This window comes from Macaca mulatta, chromosome X (genome assembly GCF_049350105.2).
Source record: "Macaca mulatta isolate MMU2019108-1 chromosome X, T2T-MMU8v2.0, whole genome shotgun sequence".
Lineage (NCBI taxonomy): Eukaryota > Metazoa > Chordata > Mammalia > Primates > Cercopithecidae > Macaca > Macaca mulatta.
This window is the reverse complement of record NC_133426.1, coordinates 75,020,693-75,044,396: the sequence shown is the minus strand read 5'-3', so window position 1 is coordinate 75,044,396 and position 23,704 is coordinate 75,020,693. Positions and strand designations below refer to the sequence as shown.

Genomic DNA, 23,704 nt, shown 5'->3' with positions numbered 1-23,704 from the left:
TGACAAACTGACAGAAGTAGACTTCAGAAGGTGGGTAATAACAAACTCCTCTGAGCTAAAGGAGCATGTTCTAACGCAATGCAAGGAAGCTAAGAACCTTGAAAAAACATTACAGAAATTGCTAACTAGAATAACCATTTAGAGAACATAAATGACCTGATGGAGCTCAAAAACACAGCACGAGAACTATGTGAAGCATACGCAAGTGTCAATAACTGAATCAATCAGGCAGAAGAAAAAACATCAGATATTGAAGATCAACTCAATGAAATAAAGCGGGAAGACAAGATTAGAGAAAAAAGAATGAAGAAGAATGAACAAAGCCTCCAAGAAATATGGGACTATGTGAAAAGACCAAACCTACCTTTGATTGGTGTACCTGAAAGTGACGGGGAGAATGTAGCCAACTTGGAAAACACTCTTCAGGATATTATCCAGGAGAACTTCCCCAACCTAGCAAGGCAGGCCAACATTCAAATTCAGGAAACGCAGAGAACACCACAAAGATACTCCTCAAGAAGAGCAACCCCAAGACACATAATTGTCACATTCAGCAAGGTTGAAGTGAAGGAAAAAATGTTAAGGGCAGCCAGAGAGAAAGGTCAGGTTACTCACAAAGGGAAGTCCATCAGACTAACAGCGGATCTTTCAGCAGAAACCCTATAAGAAGAGAGTGGGGGCCAATATTCAATATTCTTAAAGAAAAGAATTTTCAACCCAGAATTTCATATCCAGCAAAACTAAGCTTCATAAGTGAAGGACAAATATAATCCTTTACAGACAAGCAAATGCTTAGAGATTTTGCCACCACCAGGCCTGCCTTACAAGAGCTCCTAAAGGAAGCACTAAACATGGAAAGGAAAAACCGGTATCAGTCACTGCAAAAACATATCAAATTGTAAAGACTATTGACACTATGAAGAAACAGCATCAACTAATGGGCAAAATAACCAGGTAGCATCATAATGACAGGATCAAATTCACACATAACAATATTAACCTTAAATGTAAATGGGCTAAATGCCCCAATTAAAAGACACAGACTGGCAAATTGGATAAAGAGTCAAGACCCATCCATGTGCTGTATTCAGGAGACCCATATCACAGGCAAAGACACATATAGGCTCAAAATAAAGCGATGGAGGAATATTTATCAAACAAATGGAAAGCCAAAAAAAAAAAAAAAAAAAAAAAAAAAGCAGGGGTTGCAATACTAGTCTCTGATAAAACAGACTTTAAACCATCAAAGATCAAAAGAAACAAAGAAGGCCATTACATAATGGTAAAGGGATCAATTCAACAAGAAGAGCTAACTATGCTAAATATATATGCACCCAATACAGGAGCACCCAGATTAATAATGCAAGTCCTTAGAGACCTACAAAGAGACATAGGCACCACACAATAATAACGGGAGACTTTAACATCCCACTGTCAACATTAGACAGATCAATGAGACAGAAAGTAAACAAGGATATCCAGGAATTGAACTCAGCTCTTCAGCAAGCGGACCTAATAGACATCTACAGAACTCTCCACCCCAAATCAACAGAATATACATTCTTCTCAGCACCACATCAAACTTATTCCAAAATTGACCACATAGTTGGAAGTAAAGCACTCCTCAGCAAATGTACAAGAACAGAAATTATAACAAACTGTCTCTCAGACCACAGTGCAATCAAACTAGAACTCAATTAAGAAACTCACTCAAAACCACACAACTACTTGGAAACTGAAAAACCTGCTCCTGAATGACTACTAGGTACATAACAAAATGAAGGCAGAAATAAAGATGTTCTTTGAAACCAATGAGAACAAAGACACAACATACCAGAATCTCTGGGACACATTTAAAGCAGTGTGTAGAGGGAAATTTATAGCACTAAATGCCCACAAGAGAAAGCAGGAAATATCTAAAATTGACACCCTAACATCACAGTTAAAAGAACTAGAGAAGCAAGAGCAAACACATTCAAAAGCTAGCAGAAGGCAAGAAATAACTAAGATCAGAGCAGAACTGAAGGAGACAGAGACACAAAAAAAACCTTCAAAAAATCAATGAATCCAGGAGCTGGTTTTTTGAAAAGATCAACAGAATTGATAGACTGATAGCAAGACTAATAAAGAAGAAAAGAGAGAAGAATCAAATAGACACAATAAAAACTGATAAAGGGGATATCACCACCGACCCCACAGAACTACAAACTACCATCAGAGAATACTATAAACACCTCTACACAAATAAACTGGAAAATCTAGAAGAAATGGATAAATTCCTGGACACATACTCCCTCCCAAGACTAAACCAGGAAGACATCAAATCCCTGAATAGACCAGTAACAGGTTCTGAAATTGAGGCAATAATTAGTAGCCTACCAATCAAAAAAAGACCAGGACCAGATGGATTCACAGCCGAATTCTACCAGAGGTACAAGGAGGAGCTGGTACCATTCCTTCTGAAACTATTCCAATCAATAGAAAAAGAGGGAATCCTCCCTAACTCATTTTATGAGGCCAGCATCATCCTGATACCAAAGCCTGGCAGAGAGACAACAAAAAAAGAGAATTTTAGACCAATATCCCTGACGAACATAGATGACAAAATCCTCAATAAAATACTGGCAAACCAAATCCAGCAGCACATCAAAAAGTTTATCTATCATGATCAAGTAGGCTTCATCTCTGGGATGCAAGGCTGGTTCAACATATGCAAATCAATATACACAATCCAGCATATAAACAGAACCAAAGACAAAAACCACATGATTATCTCAATAGATGCAGAAAAGACCTTCAACAAAATGCAACAGCCCTTCATGCTAAAAACTCTCAATAAACTAGGTATTGATGGAACATATCTCAAAATAATAAGAGCTATTTATGACAAATCCACAGTCAATATCATACTGAATGGCCAAAAACTGGAAGCATTTGCTTTGAAAACTGGCACAAGACAAGGATGCCCTCTCTCACCATTCCTATTCAACATAGTGTTGGAAGGTCTGACAAGGGCAATCAGGCAGGAGAAAGAAATAAAGGGTATTCAATTAGGAAAAGAAGAAGTCAAATTGTCCCTGTTTGCAGATGACATGATTGCATATTTAGAAAACACCATTGTCTCAGTCCAAAATCTCCTTAAGCTGATAAGCAACTTCAGCAAAGTCTCAGGATACAAAATCAATGTGCAAAAATCACAAGCATTCCTATACACCAATAACAGATAAACAGAGAGCCAAATCATGAGTGAACTCCCATTCACAACTGCTCACAAAGAGAATAAAATACCTAGGAATCCAACTTACAAGGGATGTTAAGAATCTCTTTAAGGAGAACTACAAACCACTGCTCAACGAAATGAAAGAGGACACAAACAAATAGAAGAACATTCCATGCTCATGGATAGGAAGAATCAGTATCGTGAAAATGGCCATACTGCCCAAGGTAATTTACAGATTCAATGCCATCCCCATCAAGCTACCGATGATTTTCTTCACAGAATTGGAAAAAAACACTCTAAAGTTCATATGGAACCAAAAAAGAGCCCGCATTGCCAAGACAATCCTAAGCCAAAAGAACAAAGCTGGAGGCATCACACGACCTGACTTCAAACTATACTACAATGCTACAGTAAACAAAACAGCATGGTACTGGTACCAAAACAGAGCTATAGACCAATGGCACAGAACAGAGCCCTCAGAAATAATATCACACATCTCCAACCATCTGATCTTTGACAAACCTGACAAAAACAAGAAATGGGGAAAGGATTCCCTATTTAATAAAGGGTGCTGGGAAAACTGGCTAGCCATATGGAGAAAGCTGAAACTGGATCCCTTCCTCATACCTTATACAAAAATTAATTCAAGATGGATTAAAGACTTAAATGTTAGACCTAAATCCATAAAAACCCTAGAAGAAAACCTAGACAATACCATTCAGGACATAGGCATGGGTAAGGACTTCATGTCTAAAACACCAAAAGCAATGGCAACAAAAGCCAAAATTGACAAATGGGATCTAATTAAACTAAAGAGCTTCTGCACAGCAAAAGAAACTACCATCACAGTGAGCAGAATGGGAGAAAATGTTTGCAATCTACTCATCTGACAAAGGGCTAATATCCAGAATCTACAAAGAACTCAAACAAATTTACAAGGAAAAAACACCCCATCAAAAAGTGGGCTAACGATATGAACACACTTCTCAAAATAAGACATTTTGCAGCCAAGAGACACTTGAAAAACTGCTCATCATCACTGGCCATCAGAGAAATGCAAATGAAAACCATAATGAGATACCATCTCACACCAATTAGAATGGCAATCATTAAAAAGTCAGGAAACAACAGATGCTGGAGAGGATGTGGAGAAATAGGAAAGCTTTTACACTGTTGGTGGGACTGCAAACTAGTTCAACCATTGTGGAAGACAGTGTGGTGATCTCTCCAGGATCTAGAACTAGAAATACCATTTGACCTAGCCATCCCATTACTGGGTATATACCCAAAGGATTATAAATCATGCTGCTATAAAGACACATGCACACGTATGTTTATTGTGGCACTATTCACAATAGCCAAGACTTGGAACCAACCCAAATGTCCATCAATGATAGACTGGATGAAGAAAATGTGGCACATATACACCATGGAATACTTTGCAGCCATAAAAAAGGGTGAGCCCTACAAAAGTCCCTTTGTAGGGACATGGATGAAGCTGGAAACCATCATTCTCAGCAAACTATCACAAGGACAAAAAAACCAAACACCACATGTTCTCACTCATAGGTGGGAACTGAACAATGAGAACACTTGGACACAGGAAGGGGAACATCATACACTGGAGCCTGTTGTGAGGTGGGGGGAAGGGGGAGGGATAGCATTAGGAGATATACCTAACGTAAATGATGAGTTAATGGATGCAGCACACCAACATGGCACATGTATACATATGTAACAAACTTGCACGTTGTGCACATGTACCCTATGTACCCTAGAACTTAAAGTACAATAAAAAACAAAACAAAAATAAATAAAAGTAACATTAAAAACAAAAACAAAAACAAAAAAAACCCCAGACCTACAAAGAGACTTATACTCCCACATAATAATAGTGGGAGACTTTAACAACGCACTGTCAATATTAGACAGATCAACAAGACAGAAAATTAACAAGGATATTCAGGACTTGAACTCAGCTCTGGACCAAATGGACCTAACATGCATCTATCCCAAATCAACAGAATCTCTACCCCAAATCAACAATACACACCCCAAATCAACCCAATATGCATCCCAAATCAACAATCTCTCCACCCCAAACCAACAGAATATACATTTTTCTCAGCACCACATCACACTTATTCTAAAATTGACCACATAATTGGAAGTAAAATACTCAACAAATGCAAAAGAATGGAAATCATAACAACAGAATGAAAAGTCTCTCAGACCACAGTGCAATCAAATTAGAACTCAGGATTAAGAAACTCACTCAAAACCACACAACTACATGGACATTGAATGACCTGCTCTTGAATGACTACTGGGTAAACAACGAAGTTAAGGCAGAAATAAACAAGTTTTTTGAAATGAATGAGAATAAAGACACAACATACCAGAATTTCTGGGACACAGCTAAAGCAGTGTTTAGAGGGAAATTTATAGTACTAAATGCCTATAGGACAAAGCGAGAAAGATCTAAAACTGACACCCTAACATCACAATTAAAAGAACTAGAGAAGCAAGAGCAAACACATTCAAAAACTAGCAGAAGACAAGAAATAACTAAGATCAGAGCAGAACTGAAGAAGATAGAGACACGAAAAACCCTTCAAAAAAATCAGTGAATACAGGAACTGTTTTTTTGGAAAGATTAACAAAATAGACCACTAGCCAGACTAATAAAGAAGAAAAGAGAGAAGAATCAAATAGACACAATAAAAACTGATAAATGGGAGATAATACTAACCCCACAGAAATACAAACTACCATCAGAGAATACTATAAACACCTCTACACAAATAAACTAGAAAATCTAGAAGAAATGGACAAATTCCTGGACACATACTCCCTCCCAAGACTAAACCAGGAAGACATCAAATCCCTGAATAGACCAATAACAAGTTTTGAAATTGAGGCAGTAATTAATAGCCTACCAACCAAAAAAAGCCCAGGACCAGACAGATTCACAGCTAAATTCTACCAGAGGTACAAAGAGGAGCTGGTACCATTCCTTCTGAAACTATTCCAAACAATAGAAGAAGAGGGAATCCTCCCTAACTCATTTTATGAGGCCAGCATCATCCTGATACCAAAACCTGGCAGAGACACAACAAAAAAAAGAAAATTTCAGGCCAATATCCTTGATGAACATCGATGTGAAAATCCTCAATAAAATACTTGCAAACCAAATCCTGCAGCACATCAAAAACCTTATCCACGAAGATCAACCCGGCTTAATTCCTGGGATGCAAGGCTGGTTCAACATACGCAAATCAATAAACGTAATTCATCATATAAACAGAATCAATGACAAAAACCACATGATTATCTCAATAGATGCAGAAGAGGCCTTTGATAAAATTCAACACCCCTTCATGCTAAAAACTCTCAATAAACTAGGTATTGATGGAACGTATCTCAAAATAATAAGAGCTATTTATGACAAACCCATAGCCAATATCATACTGAATGGGCAAAAGCTGGAAGCATCCCTTTTGAAAACCAGCACAAGACAAGGATGCCCTCTCTCACCACTCCTATTCAACGTAGCGTTGGAAGTTCTGGCCAGGGCGATCATGCAAGAGAAAGAAATAAAGGGTATTCAATTAGGAAATGAGGAAGTCAAATTGTCTCTGTTTGCAGATGACATGATTGTATATTTAGAAAACCCCATCGTCTCAGCCCATAATCTCCTTAAGCTGATAAGCAACTTCAGCAAAGTCTCAGGATACAAAATCAATGTGCAAAAATTACAAGCCTTCCTATATACCAATCATAGACAAACAGAGAGCCAAATCATGAGTGAATTCCCATTCACAATTGCTACAAAGAGAATAAAATACCTAGGAATACAACTTACAAGGGATATGAAGGACCTCTTCAAGGAGAACTACAAACCACTGCTCAAGGAAATAAGACAGAACACAAACAAATGGAAAAACTTTCCTTGTTCATGGATAGGAATAATCAATATCATGAAAATGGCCATACTGCCCAAAGTAGTTTACAGTTTCAATCCTATCCCTGTCAAGCTACCATTTACTTTCTTCATAGAAGTAGAAAAAACTACTTTAAATTTCATATGGAACCAAAAAAGCGCCCATATAGCCAAGACAATCCTAAGCAAAAAGAACAAAGCTGGAGGCATCACTCTATCTGACCTCCAACTATACTACAAGGCTGTAGTAACCAAAACAGCATAGTACTGGTACCAAAACAGATATATAGACCAATGGAACAGAACAGAGACATCAGAAATAATGCCGCCCATCCAAAACCATCTGATCTTTGACAAGCCTGATAAAAACAAGCAATGGGGAAAGGATTCCCTATTTAAGAAATGGTGCTGGAAAAAATGGCTAGCCATATGCAGAAAACTGAAACTGGACCCTTTCCTTATACCTTATACAAAAATTAACTCAAGATGGATAAAAGACTTAAATGTAAAACCTAAAACCATAAAAACCCTACAAGAAAACCTAGATAGTACCATTCAGGACACAAGCATAGGCAAAGACTTCATGACTAAAACACCAAAAGCAACGGCAACAAAAGCCAAAATTGACAAATGGGGTCTAATTAAACTAAAGAGCTTCTGCACAGCAAAAGAAACTATTAACAGAGTGAACAGGCAACCTACAGAATGGGAGAAAATTTCTGCAATCTACCCATCTGACAAAGGGCTAATATCCAGAACCTACAAAGAACTTAAACAAATTTACAAGACAAAAATCAAACAACCCCATCAAAAAGTGGGCAAAGGATATGAACAGATACTTCTCAAAAGAAGACATTTATGTGGTCAACAAACATGAAAGCTCATCATCACTGGTCATCAGAGAAATGCAAATCAAAACCACAATGAGATGCCATCTCACGACAGTTAGAATGGCAATCATTAAAAACTCAGGAAACAACAGATGCTGGAGAGGATGTGAAGAAATAGGAACATTTTTACACTGTTAGTGGGACTGTAAATTAGTTCAAGCATTGTGGAAGACAGTGTGGCGATTCCTCAAGGATCTAGAACCAGAAATACCATTTGACCCAGTAATCCCATTACTGGGTGATACTATACAGACACATGCACACCTACGTTTATTGCTGTACTGTTCACAATAGCAAAGACTTGGAACCAACCCAAATGCCCATGAATGATAGACTGGATAAAGAAAATATGGCACATGTACACCATGGAATACTATGCACCCATATAAAAGGATAAGTTCATGTCCTTTGCAGGGACATGTATGAAGCTGGAAACCATCATTCTCAGCCAACTACCACATGAACAGAAAACCAAATACCACATGTTCTCATTCATAAGTGGGGGTTGACCAATGAGAACACATAGACACAGGGAGGGGTACGTCACACACCAGGGCCTGTTGGGGGTTGGGGGGCTAGGGGAGGGGTAGCATTAGGAGAAATATCAAATGTAGATGATGGGTTGATGGGTGCAGCAAACCACCATGGCACATGTATACCTATGTAACAAACCTGCATGTTCTGCACATGTGTCCCAGAACTTAAAGTATAATAATAATATAAAAACATATATATATATAGATTTTAGCCAAATAAATAAATGAAAATAATCAGCCGGGTACGGTGGCTCATGTCAATAATCCCAGTACTTTGAGAGGCCAAGGCGGGTGGATCACCTGAAGTCAGGAGTTTGAGAACAGCCTGGCCAACATGGTGAAACCCCATCTCTACTAAAAACACAAAAATTAATCAGGTGTGGTGGCACACAGCTGTAATCCCAGCTACTCGGGAGGCTGAGGCAGGAGAACTGCTTGAACCCAGGAGGTGGAGGTTACAGTGAGCCGAGATAGTGCCACTGCACTCCAGCCTGGGCGACAGAGTGAGACTCCGTCTCAAATACTAATCATCATCATCATCATCACACCTCTGGGAAATCTTTCCTGAATAATCATGTTACCTTGTATAAATCTTCATCTCCCACCTAGAACACCTATTGCCTTTAAGTGCTTTCATGTCGGGCGGCTCTGTTAGATTTTGAACTCCAAGGACAAAGACCATGCTAAAATTATGCCTGACACATAGTTTGTGATTAATGTTTGCTGAATTAAAGTTGCTCTCTCCTATGATTCTACTTCGTGATCACCTGTGAGCCTGGATACTGGATAACTAAGTAAATGTAATTACATGTATGGTAATTATGAGATTCTCAGTGAGAGAATGAGGGACTGTACCCATGGGAAAAGCACCCAAGCTTAATATACAGTCTTTGGAATATCAATTCTGGCTCTCTCAGATCTTTGTTGGATTACTTGTTAGCTTTCAACCATGTTCCAGAGCAATGAGATGTTACTACACTTAAAAATATTAAGCAGTCTGTCTATCCATTAAAGCAGAAGCTAGTGAACACTTCTAAATTTAAGCTGGAATCTTAAGAGAACTTTAGGAATGTAAAAACAATGAGCACATAGCATTCATTATCATTGCTATAGGCCCTTCCTAGTCTTTAGCAAAATGTTCTACTGAAGCAGAAAAGTGCTATATAATGATGCTTACAATCTACACTGAAAGGCAGTATAGTACAGTTCTTAAAGGTTCATGACTGCCTGGTTTGCAATTTGACTCTCTTACTCACTAGTAATGCAACCTAGGGCAAGCTGCCGAACTTCTCTGTAACTGTTCTTCATCTATAAGATGGGACTAATAATAGTATTTCTTAAACGGTGCCTGGCCTTTGATAAGCAATAAATAAATGTTATTATTTTTATTTTAATTACTTTGTCAGGAAAAGATCCCAGTCATTTCACAAGTCACCTAATGCCTTTTATATACCAGGACTGGGCTAAATGTAGTGTAATCCACTCTCCCAACATTTTTTTTTTTTTTTTAAGAAAGAAAAAAGATGTGACTCTCCATACCTTATAAGTCCAGATATCCAACTCAGATAAGATAGACAGCAGCCCCATCATTGCCTACTCAGGGAAGAGGGTTCTATGGATAATACTGTCAAGAATCGTATTACTCACATCTAACTTTGGACTTATACTGCTCCTCATCTGGTCTTCATCTTTAAATCATGTTTTTGTTTGTTCTGTTATTGTGGAAATAAGTATATACTTACCAACTATAGACCAGGCAAACATCACAATCACCACAAAAAGCCGAACCATGAAGTTTACAGGTCCTGGATCAGCCAAAAGTACCAGCCGGCAAATCAGCATTGCTACTGTCAAGGGAAGTATACAGTAACCCAGTACACAGAGGCTCTGAAAAAAAGATCTTAAAAACAAAATACATTAATAAAGATCATAAATACAGCTGATGGGTGTTATGACACAGCTTATTACATAGATTTCTCTATATAATGGACTGTTTCCTCCTTCTTGGTACATAACATCTACATCCTAACATTAATTATTAAGTACATGCTTTTGGCTGGGTGTGGTGGCTTACGCCTGTAATACCAACACTTTGGGAGGCCAAGGTGGGTGGATCACCTGAGGTCAGGAGTTTGAGACCAGCTTGGCCAACATGGTGAAACCCCATCTCTACTAAAAATGCAAAAAAATTAGCCGGGCATTGTGGCGGGTGCCTGTAATCCCAGCTACTCAGGAGGCTGAGGCAGGAAAATCGCTTGAACCCGGGAGGTGGAGGTTGCAGTGAGCTGAGCTCGTGCCACTGCACTCCAGCCTGGGTGACAGAGCAAGACTCCATCTCAAAAAAAAAAAAAAAAAAAAAAAAATTAAGTACATGCTTTAATTTTCTTTCCCTATACTCTTCCTCCTCTCCTCTCAGATCCCTTAAAAGTCAATCATCTAACACCAGATGATCTGCTCTAGTTCCTACAGATATCTTTCTCTGAACCTCTAAGATGGTGGTTCTTAATCCTTTCTAGTTTATATATACTTGAGAATTTTTATTATACTTGAGAATTTGTTGAAAGCTATGGACCACTTGCCCCCCAAAATGTACATACTCTTCTTACACAAAAAAGTCTGCCTATGATTTCAGGGCCTGGAGAGGGTATCTGAAGCTTATTAAAGGACCTCAGATAATTTAAGACAATTTAACTCAACAAGGTTATCTCTGTCCAGTAGTAGTGGTTTTAAGAACACTTCTCTTTGGCCCTTATTTAGTTCAATTTTTCTTTTTAAAAAAATATCAGGCCAGGTATGGTGACTCATGCCTGTAATCCCAGCATTTTGGGAAGCCAAGGTGGGAGGATCACTTGAACCCAGGAGTTCAAAACCAGCCTGGGCAATACAGTGGGACCCCACCTCTACAAAAAAAAATTTTTTTAAAATTAGCCAGGCATAGTAGCACATGCCTGTAGTCCCAGCTACTCAGGATGCTGGGGCAGGAGGATCCCAGCTACTTGGGACGCTGAGCCTGGGAGATAGAGGCTGCAGTAAGTCATGATCACACCAATGCACTCCAGCCTGGGTGACAGACTGAGACCCTGTCTCAAAAAAAAAAAAAAAAAAAAATCTAACTAGCCTGTCTTCCTTAATCTAAGATATACTACCTGGCAAGGGGGAAAAACAATGCATTTTAGTAATACTCACATGTTCCCTCCAAGAAGCTTTGAGTTGAGGGTGATGGTAACTGCACCAAACCAGACAATAACAAACACCTCTGCAAACTGGGGCCCTCCATCTTTTTCACTATCTACAGAGTCTCTTTGCAGCATTCTGAGAAAAGGAAACAGCATAAGAATTGCTTAATCTTTTACTTAGGGCAACACAGTTAAGGCATGGGTTCTCAAACTTTGAATCAGATTGCTGTGCTATAACCTCACCCGAAGATCTGTAATATGTAGGTTGTACTAAAAGGAAAATGACACAAGTATTTGGCAAGGATCCCTTACTGCAAATTCCAAATGCCTCAGGACTACAAGGGGTGCTCCATTTGACCTTGTTGAATTACTGAAGACCTTTTTTTTTAAGCAGTGGTTACAAACTGAAGGGTCAAATGTACCTCACAGATATGAGGTTTTGGGCTTATATAATATTTAAGATGATTTTGAATTTAAGTTGACATTATTTTATTTCACATAAGAATATGAATTTCTAGATCTTCTTGAAAAAACTATTAGACTTTCTAACACTGAGCCTGCATTCCAACACTGCAACAATTAAATGTAGCTGACATAAGTGCAAAGGGCTTACAGTCACCATATCACTACTGCATGCATTTAGGTTACTACTCTAGCCTTTAGACATACCTGAATTTGCAATTCTTGGGTTAAGCTTTCAGTTGAGATATTTAAAAACGGAAATAGGCCAGGTATGGTGGCTCAGCCTGTAATCTCAGCACTTTGGGAGGCCAAGGCAGGCAGATCGCTTGAGGCCAGGAGTTCGAGACCAGCCTGGGCAACATGACGAAACCCCCGTCTCCACAAAAAATAAATTAGCTGGCCGCGGTGGTACACGCCTATAGTTGTAGCTACTAGGAAGGCTGAGCTGGGAGAATCACTTGAGCCTGGGAGGTTGAGGCTACAGTGAGCTGTAATCACACCACCGACTCCGCCTGGGTAACCGAGTGAGACTGCCTCAAAACAAAATAAAAATAATAAACAAAAATGGAAACGGTCTATAAACCTTTTTAGTTGTTGATTTTTAAAAACATCAAAACATACAGATTATTGCTAAAGGGTTTTGCTTTGGAATTGAGTAGTTGAACAACCACTTAACTATTCTTTCTTTGTCTAAGAATTTTACAGATGTAAACTGTTTTGAATATTTGGACTTGGTGTTATTACCAAGAAAAATAGTAATTGTAAGCTCACAACCTCTTCTTATTAAACAGTATAGAGAAGTCACACTGTAAGTCTTTCTTGCCCTGCTATGCTACTTGGCAGTATGCACAGGCTTTTGTATTCTATGCTATGCATATTCCATTCCGAGTCCTGACAACCAGATGCAAAGAATGGCCAGCACTCATCACTTGTTGCCTGGAATCCCTATTGCTTCAGCATGGTATGATGGAAAGAATATTAACTAGCCTGGAAAGCAAGAGACCCAGATACTGATCCTAATTCTGTCACTAGATATGTCACTTGATGTCCTGGGACTCCAGTTTTCTCTGCAACTAAGTGGGGTTAAACTACGTAATCTATAAGGTTAATCTTTCAAAAATATATATATATGCTCAGGATGTCTAATATAAACCCCTCCATCAAGGCATTAGGCTGCATCCCTTGACATAGTTACTAAAAGCATAAGAAATAGTACTCAACATTATTACCTAAATTAATATATGCTCAATTTAAATTTAAAAAATTAGAGAAGTCAGCAAGAAACTTAGTGAATTTAGACCCACAAAGGGTTAAGCCTGGAAAGGACCCTCAACCATCTCCCTTTACAGATATGGAAGAGGAGACCCAGAGTGACTAGGTGGGAAGAGATGTGTAATGAACCCTAGAGGTACAGAGTAGGTAGTGAGGAAACCTGAGGTTGAATCTCAGGTCTACCACTGATTATGTGATCTTGGTTAAATCCTCAACCTTTGTGAACCTGAGCTTATTTGTCAAAAAAAAAAAAAAAAAAAAAAAAAGAAAAGAAAATAATTTTAATTCTTGCTATGTGGCTAAAGTAAGAGAAAGTATTTCAAAGTTTTCTGCAAACTGGGAAAAATTATACAAACATTGGTTATTAGTAGCCCAAAGTCGCATAGCTAGCTGACAGTAGAGTCAGAATGCGAACTCCGAACTGAATTCCAGGGCAGTATTTTTTCCCACTCTATCAATGGTTATATTCCTCTCTCTAGTGTAACCTTTCTCTCCTTCCTCTGTCCTCTTCCTTTACATACAACGTGTATGGAAAAGTACAATGCTCTGAAACACGATCTTGCTTTTCACTACTACTTCTGATTTATTCTCATTCTCATTCATATTTTTAGTAAGATTACAGAGAATCACGTTTGCAAACAAAGGGTGCTTAAACCTTAATTCACTTAGTTTAATAACGGGGAGGAACAAGAGACTAAATAAGTAAATAAATATTTGTTGAACAGACATGGCTAAAACAGACTAAAATGTCATTGGTTAAGGAAGGTGAGCCTAATTTCATCATTTTTTAATTGATTTGGAAAGTGACGTTAGAGGCTGAAATACCTAAGGAGTGCAACATGTCCAACAAGTCATACAAGTCCTAAATTAAATATTCAATCAAAATCCCCCACAATTTTGAAAATCCACAAAAAAGTCTAGTCTAGCTCAAAGGACAAAGAAAGAAAATGCAAGTACTTACAATGCGAGTGTCACACAAAGGATCAAAGGGCCCCACAAATCCCCTAGGAGACAAGAAAAGACAGAAGCAAAGGTAATATTTTCTATCTTTATTCCAATATCTACCTCTCTCCCTCCTGGAATTCAGACATCAAGGATCTCTTTTCCTGCCTAAGCCTTCCTACCTCTCCTCTCCCACTACCTGCCCTCCCTGTCCCCTAATCCTGAATGCACTTCTTTACATAGACTTTAAGTTTTGTTTACTTCATATCCCACAAATCACCCTTCCCTCCTCCCCATCTACTAAGCCACATACTGGCATCCTATAATTAAAGACCAATGGACAAACAATCAGAAGACCTAGGTTCCCTACCCCATACTCTTAAGAAAAAAGACTATAGCCAAGGCACTTTACCGATCAGAGACTGCATTAGACAAGGCAAGTATAATCATGCTCAGTTCACAAATACAAAAAATGAAGCTGAGAAGGAAATGACTTGCCTAGTTTTATATGTGGAGATGGGACCAGAACCTAGGGCTACTGATTTTTTTTTTTTTTTTTTTTTTTTTTTTGAGATGGAGTTTGGCTTTTGTTGCCCAGGCTAGAGTGCAATGGCGCAGTCTCAGCTCATAGCATCCTCTGCCTCCTGGGTTCAAGCGATTCTCCTGCCTCAGCCTCCCGAGTAGCTGGAATTACAGGCACCCGCCACCATACTTGGCTAATTTTTGTGTTTTTAGTAGAAACAGGGTTTCACCATGTTGGCTAGGATGGTTTTGAACTCCTGACCTCAGGTGATCCGCCTACCTTGGCCTCCCAAAGTGCTGGGGTTACAGACGTGAGCCACCGCACCTGGCCTGATTGTTTTTTTTTTTTTTTGAGACAGGGCCTCACTCTGTTGCCCAGGCTAGAATGCAGTGGTGCGATCGTGGCTCACTGCAGCCTTAACCTCCCAGGCTCAGGTGATCCTCCTACCTCAGCCTCCTGAGTAGTTGGGACTACAGGCACATGCTACCACACCCAGCTAATTTGTATTTTTTGTAAAGATGGAGTTTCGCCGTGTTGCCCAGGCTAGTCTTAAACTCCTGGCCTCAAGTGATCCACTCGCCTCAGCCTCGCAAAGTGCTGGGATTACAGGCATGAGCCACAACACCCGGCCTGGTCTTTTGATTCTTAGACCAAAGTTGTTGCCACTCTGTCGTACTGCTTCCCTTTTATAATTAGTATACTGAATTAATATAGAGTTGCTGTTCTTCTAGGTAAAAAAACAGCCCAGTATTGGTAATTTCACAAGGTTAAACTTTAGCAAATAACATATGAAAGCTTTCTGAAAACTGCAAAAGGCTATGAAGGCTCTGCCAGCATCAGGTCTAGCAAACATGGTCCTCAATCAAAAGCTGCAGGCTGGGTGCGGTGGCTCATGCTTGTAATCCTAGCACTTTGGGAGGCTGAGGCGGGTAGATGGCCTCAGCTCAGGAGTTTGAGACCTGCCTGGGCAACATGATGAAATCCCATCTCTATTAAATACAAAATATTCACTGGGCATGGTGGCACGTGCCTGTAATCCCAGCTACTCGGGAGGCTGAGGCATGGGAATTGCTTGAACCCAGGTGGCAGAGGTTGCAGTGAGCCAAGATCGTGCCACTGCACTCCAGCCTGGGTGACAGTGCAAGACTCCGTCTCCAAAACAAACAAACCAACAAAAACAGCTACCGAGTGATTTGGTCAGGTTCGGTAGCTCATGCCTATAATCCCAGCACTTTGGGAAGCTGAGGCGGGAAGACCACTTAAGGTCAGGAGTTTGAGACGAGCCTGGCCAACATGGTGAAACCCCGTCTCTAACTAAAAATACAAAAAAATGAGCCAGTTGTGGTGGCACATACCAGATATCTCAGCTCCTCGGGAGGCTGAGGCAGGAGAATCACTCAAACCCAGGAGGCAGAGGTTGCAGTGAGCCAAGATCACAACCTCTACTCACTACACTCCAGCCTGGGTGACAGAGCAAGACTCTGTCTCAAAAAAACAAACAAAATAAGCTTCTGAGTGATTTGTATGCCAACAGTTCAGTAGCACACAGCTTAGAGCACAATTACCTTCCTCAATTCATTCCAAAAAGGCACATATCCCACATCTAACTTCAACCTCACATGTATATAACCTTACCCAAGAGACGTACGCAAAGTTATATACTTAATATTATTTATTTTTTAATTATATAAGTAATTTTGACACCATTGTGGAAAGTTTGGAAAAGACATAAAAAACCATAATCCTACCACTTCTAATAAAACTGCTGCTAATTTCATTAATTTTTTTTTTAATTGCTCAACTTAAAAACTGAATTCAAGTGTACTGTCATGTGCCACATAATGACATTTTGGTCAATGACAGTGGTCCCATAAGATTATAATGGAGCTAAAAAATTCCTATCACCTAGTGACATCCAGTACAACACATTACTCACGTGTCTGTGGTGATGCTGGTATAAACAAACCTACTATGTTGCCAGTCATATAAAAATATAGCACAATTATGTACACTACATAATACTCTACTTGATAGTGATAAAAAATGACTATGCTACTGTGGTTTAAGTGTTTACTATGCTATACTTTTCATTGTTACGTTGAAGCATACTTCTACCTAAAAAGTTCAGCCTGAGTAACAGAGCAAGACCCTGTCTCTAAAAACACGTGTTTTTTTGTTTGTTTGTTTTTTCTTTGTTTGCTTTGTTTTGAGACAGAGTTTCCCTCTTTTCACCCAGGCTGGAGTGCAATGGCGCAATCTTGGCTCACTGCAACCTCCACCTCCCGGGTTCAAGCGATTCTCCCGCCTCAGCCTCCCGAGTAGCTAGGACTACAGGCGCCTGCCACCACACTCAGCTAATTTTTGTATTTGTAATAGAGACAGGGTTTCACCATGTTGGCCAGGCTGACCTGGAACTCCTGACCTCAGGTGTTCCACCCACCTTGGCCTGCCAAAGTGCTGGGATTAGAAGCGTGAACCATCGTGCCCGGACAAAAAAATTTTAAAAAATTAGCTGGGCATGCTGGCACAGGCTCCAGGCACGGGAGCCTGAGGTGGGAGAATGGCTTGAGCCTAGAAATTTGAGGCCGTAGTGAGCTATAATCACGCCACTACATTCCAGCCTGAGTGACACAGCAAGATCATGTCTCTAAAAAAAGAAAAAAGTTAACCATAACACAGTCTCAGGCAGGTCCTTCGGGAGATATTCCAGAAGAAGGCATTGTTATAATTGAAGATGGCAGTTTCATGCGTGTTCATGCCCCAGAAGACCTTCCAATAGGACAGATAGAGGTGGAAGACAATTGTACTGATGATCCAATTCTGATCCTGTGAAGGCCTAGACCAATGTGTTTGCGTTTGTCTTAGTTTTTAACAAAAAAGTTGAAAAAATAAAACATTGGCTGGGCACAGTGGCTCCTGCCTGTAATCCCAGCACTTTAGGAGGCTGAGGTGGGCAGACTGCTTGAGGCCGGGAGTTTGAGACAAGCCTGGGCAACATAGGGAGACCCCCATCTCTACAAAATATTTAAAAACTAGCCAGGTGTGGTGGCACATGCCTACAGTACCAGCTACTCAGGAGACTGTGGCAGAAGGACTGTTTGAGCCCAGGAGTTTGAGGCTGCAGTGAGCTATGATTATGCCATTGCATCTCAGCCTTGGTAACAGAGTGAGACGCTGTCTGTTTTGACAGAACTCTGATAAAGAAAGCAGTCATCAGACTAAATGATAGGCTTCAAAATGAAACTGTCAATAAAGGTACTAATAATTTGTTAAATGTTTTTGGGTATTTACTATTATATTAACATTTAGGCCAGGGGTGGTGGCTCTCGCCTGTAATCCCAGCACTCTGGGAGGCCAAGGCAGGTGGACCATTTCAGGTCAGCAGTTCGAGACCAGCCTGGCCAACATGGCAAAATCCATCTCTACTAACAATACAAAAATTAGCTGGATGTGGTGGCGGGCACCTGTAATCCCAGCTATTCCAGAGGCTGAGGCAGAAGAATCGCTTGAACCCTGGAGGCAGAGGTTGCAGTAAGCTGAGATTGTGCCATTGCACCCCAGCCTGGGCAACAGAGCAAGACTCCATCTCAAAAAACTAACAAACAAAAATTTAAACATTTGCCTTTCCCTTGGAGATCATTAATTCTTTATGTGTCAGCAGCTTCCAGGAATATTATGCAATATATGTAAATATTATAAATTAGCAGCCTCCAGAAATGCATTTTGTAGTAACCACTAGAGCATTTTTAAAAATTTATATGGGCCGGGCGCGGTGGCTCAAGCCTGTAATGCCAGCACTTTGGGAGGCCGAGACGGGTGGATCACGAGGTCAGGAGATTGAGACCATCCTGGCTAACATGGTGAAACCCCGTCTCTACTAAAAATATAAAAAACTAGCCAGGCGAGGTGGTGGGCGCCTGTAGTCCCAGCCACTCGGGAGGCTGAGGCAGGAGAATGGCGTGAACCCGGGAGGCGGAGCTTGCAGTGAGCTGAGATCCGGCCACTGCACTCCAGCCTGGGCGACAGAGCGAGACTCCGTCTCAAAAAAAATAAAAAATAAATTAAAAAAAATATTTATATGTATGCTATATATATATATATATATATATATATATATTTTTTTTTTTTTTTTTTTTTGAGACAGGTCTCACTCTATCACCCAGGCTAGGGTGCAGTGGCGCAGTCATGACTCACTACAGCCTTGATCTCCTGGGCTCAAGCAATCCTCCCACCTCAGCCTCCCAAGTAGCTAGGACTACAGGCATGCGCTATCAGGCTTGGTTAGTTTTTTAATTTTTAGTAGAAATGAGGTCTTGCCATGTTGCCCAGGCTGGTCTCAAACCCCTGAGTTCAAACAATCCTCCTGCTTCAGCCTCCCAAGTGCTGGTATTACACATATGAGCCACCATGCCTGGACACTGTATATTTATTGGTGAGGTATATTTATTGATGCGGGCAATATAATAAGCAAAATCTTTCAGTCTCTGAGATTCCAATCTAAATTTTTAATTTCTGCCTGTAATCCTAGCACTTTGGGAGGCTGAGGCAGATGGATCACCTGAGGTCGGGAGTTGGAGACCAGCCTGGCCAACATGGTGAAACCCGTCTCTACTAAAAATACAAAAAAATTAGCTGGGCGTGGTGGCAGGCACCTTTAATCTCAGCTACTCAGGAGGCTGAGGCATGAAAATTACTTGAACCCAGGGGGCAGAGGTTGCAGTGAGCCAAGATCACACCACGGCACTCCAGCCTGGGAGTCAGAGTGAGACTCTGTCTCAAAAAAAATAAAAATAAAAATAAAATAAAATAAATGTTTAATTTCTGCCAGAAGTTTGATTTATATATCATTTACATATTTTTTTCATCCTACAAAATGATGTCAGTTTTATTACCACAGAGCCTTTGCCTTATAAAGTACTTATGATAAGGCATGGTGAGATAGATTAAGCAAACCCTTAAAAACTTCATATACTTACAATCTCTCAAAAGAGTATTACTTTTCCTTGGGTACAAAACATGCATGAATTTTTTCCCAACAGCTTTTAGATCACGCATCTGAAAAACAGAAACAACCTGTTGTATTGTGATGACCAAGGTTGTCAGCAGCCTTACTTAATTTGCTAAAATTTCTTTTATTTCAATCTCCTGTGAACTCTTCATTGAATTTTGCAGATAATTCCAGTTCAACTCCTTCACTACACAAACAAACCAGAGAGGTAGGGTATGCTTTTTCTATTAACTCCTTAAGCCAACTTTTAACACTTTTCCACATCTTTTTTGATCTGTTCTGTTTTGATGTTGAAAACAAATCCATAAAAAAGAAACACAGCCCTCCCAATAGGCTGCTTGAAGAAACTAAAACAATTGCACTATAAAAAGCTGCTCTACAAAACACAGTATGTGACATTCAGTTCATAGAAGATGAGGTCTCAAGGGTCAATTAGCCTGCTCTCTAGCTACCACATTCTTTGCAATATATGAAATAAATTTCTAACATTCCCAATTTAATTGGTAAACAAATCCTAGAAGCCAGATTTAAAAAAAAAATCACGAAACTGGAGGAAGGGTTCAGTAATACAAATACAACCTCTCAAAGTACCACTGAGCTAATTCTGTTTTAGTTTTTTCACCTAGAACTTTATCCATGTTATTAAACACTTTGTAAACATAATTTTTAATAGTTGTTTAGCATCCCATCACAAAGATATAACATAATTTACCTAACCAATACCTCATCTATGGTTCATTTATTTCTAGCTTTCCCCTATTACAAAGAATGCTATAATAAACATCTTTGTATATTGATACTTTTATGTTGAAAATTTTTGTTTTACATTTTAAAACTTTCCTTATACTATATTTGGAGAAGTATGATAATATATTGGTTTAAAAAGATTTGGACATTTTAAGTTTTTTTTTTTTTTTTTTTTGAGACGGAGTCTCGCTCTGTTGCCCAGGCCAGAGTACAGTGGTGTGATCTCCGCTCACTGCAACCTCCACCTCCCAGGTTCAAGCGATTCTCCTGCCTCAGTCTCCCAAGCAGCTGGGATTACAGGCGTGCGCCACCATGTCCGGCTAATTTTTGTATTTTTAGTAGAGATGGGGTTTCACCATGTGGGTCAGGTTGGTCTTGAACTCCTGAACTCAGGGGATCCGCCCGCCTTGGCCTCCCAAAGGGATGAGATTACAGGTGCGAGTCACCACACCTTGCGGTTTTAAGATTCTTAATATGCATTATAACCAAACTGCTCTCCAAAAAGGCTGTACCAAATTATTCTCTAGAATAAAATATTAAACTTCAGTATATAAAACATATTCAAAACCAGTGAACCAAATGAAAATATTGCAAAGTACTATCAGTTACTTAGTCCCAGGATACTGAACAGAAGTTCTCTCAACTAGTCTAACTTACGATTGTATTGCGAACAGATTCATTTAATGTGGAGCTGTCAAACTCCCGGATGCGAGATTTCATAGGAATGGTGATTTCTCCTTCTACGGGGATGTCTTGTGAGATGGATATATCTGAAAGGCCTGCAAACTGAGAGGAGTCATGGGAAAAAAAGTAAGCCTGTAATAAACTGTAGCATTCCTCATATATATCATCATTTCCTAGAGAGTTGGGACCATGTATTTTGTAGGGTTTTACATAGGAAAGTAGGTGTTAGCTCAACAGACATTACACAATGCAGTTAACAATAATTCTCAAATTTATTTCTTTAAAGATTAAACATAATGAAAAAACTAAAGTAAATGTCATAGACACCTTCTTGCCCACCAACATTTAGCATAAAATCTTCACATGGCACAAGCTAGCAAAATTGAGATAATAATTGTAAAGTTATTAAAAAGTGACCTTTTAGCAATCACTGTCTTAGAATGGCTGCATTTCTGTTGCACTTCTGCTCCCTAGCAGGCTCTAGTGGCCTCTGCTGGCTAAAAATGAGCATTACATGAACCATAAAGGCAAGTGGGAGGAAAAGGGAAATAGCAAAATATACCTTGATTACACTCTTTATAGGTTACCTGGCAATCACAGAGCAAATACAATTTTCAAAGTGAATAAGGAATGTGAACTTTTAAATTCATACTCATCTGCTAAATTTTATTACAACCGAAACTCGAATCTACAAATTCCTAAGAAAATAGAGGCAATGCCTTCTCATACAGTTTTTGGACCAGTAGGCACAATTTTTAGTGGGCAACAGTTGCAGATAGAGGAAACACAAGACAGTATACTGCAATTTTAGAAAGAATGAGGATGTTCACAGAATTTGTAAAGGGTTGGGTGCGGTGGCTCATGCCTGTAATCCCAGCACTTTGGGAGGCCAAGGTGAGCAGATCACCTGAGGTCGGGAATTTGAGACCAGCCTGACCAACATGGAGAAATCCCATCTCTACTAAAAATACAAAATTAGCTGGGCATGGTGGCGCATGCCTGTAATCCAAGCTACTCGGGAGGCTGAGGCAGGAGAATCGCTTGAACCCAGGAGGCGAAGGTTGCGGTGAGCCGAGATCACACCATTGCACTCCAGCCTGGGCACCAAAAACAAAACTCCGTCATAAATAAATAAATAAATAAATAAATAAAATGAAATAAAATAAATTTCTTAACCACATTCATATTTCTTAACTATAAGAAACATTCCATAGAATTTTTTTTAAGGTTTCCTATAGAGGAAAGAAAGGAATAGGATAGAGCAGACAGGGAGAGAAACTAGGCTTTTTTCAATACATATTGTTCGTATAAATGACTTGCAATCATATAAACAGTTCACACAATTATGAAACAAAATTAAAATTTGAAGGAAGCAATCCCTGAAACTGAGAGAAAAATTAAACCAATGAAACTACCACGTACTGAAATAAACACACAACCACAAAGATAGCACCTATTTCAAGTGACTATATAACACTGTAATTTGACTTCTGACTAAGATCTAGGAAGCTGGAAAGACCATTCCCCAAGGAGAACAATGAGAAAAGGCTAGATACTTTACTTTATCATAACTTTCCCTGAATTCATCTGAGACCTGAGTTGTAGGGAGACCAAGTAGCCTGGATGAAATCTAAAGAACGCCAGGTGCTTCCACGAAGAGACATCAGCAGTGGCTCAACGGTAGCAAAGCATGAGGAGAAGACAATGCTGCACAGCACACCACACAGATGGGTGAGAATTCCACCAAAATTTTAAATAAATTGCTAAAGTCCAAGTATGGACTAGCACAAGAGTACAGAACCCCTAGAAGCAACAGACTCAAGGGGAGTTCACACCCTCTTGCAGGCTCTTCTCTAGAAAAAAGCCCCTAGAGAGAAAGAGCCTTAAAGCCACTTGGACAAAAACAAGTTGCTTTCAGAACACAGGCAACAACTCACTGAAGCTGGTGAAAGGGAAAAGGAAAAGCTCTCTACTACTAAGGGATGGACAAGAAACCATCCTGGGCCCAGACCGTTAAGAGTTTCCTTCAGCTAGGAGGGGGACAGGATCACTAAGAAAGTGCCACCCAGGAGACCCAGGGACACACGGTATGCCTAAGGCAGAGACTAGACTATGACAACAAAGAATCCCCTTTCCCTGGCCCCTATCACCAGGCTAGCAAGTATGGAGCAATAAACAACAGCAGTCTACTGCTGGAGGAAGGGCTAGAGCTTAGAAAGAGACTCACCATGAGATGCAAGGGCAAAGACAGAAGCTGAGTATAGAACATGAACATTAATAAAAACATTGGGGCTGGGTGCA

The 23,704-nt window shown here is 39.8% G+C and overlaps 1 protein-coding gene across 4 annotated transcripts in view; it reads right to left on the bottom strand.

The window, feature by feature from the left end:
* Positions 1-23,704, bottom strand: part of YIPF6 (Yip1 domain family member 6) — a 79,769-nt gene that overhangs the window by 45,064 nt on the left and 11,001 nt on the right. For 3 of the 4 annotated variants that reach the window (XM_077989692.1, XM_015127604.3, XM_001102832.5), the window contains exons 2-6: positions 21,377-21,505; positions 19,941-20,019; positions 14,461-14,503; positions 11,776-11,901; positions 10,332-10,489 (exon numbers count right to left, since the gene is read on the bottom strand). In XM_077989692.1, coding sequence (XP_077845818.1) covers positions 10,332-10,489; positions 11,776-11,901; positions 14,461-14,503; positions 19,941-20,019; positions 21,377-21,505 — 535 coding nt within the window. The remainder of the gene's footprint in view (positions 1-10,331; positions 10,490-11,775; positions 11,902-14,460; positions 14,504-19,940; positions 20,020-21,376; positions 21,506-23,704) is intronic. The other variant, XM_077989693.1, reaches the window with a different exon arrangement.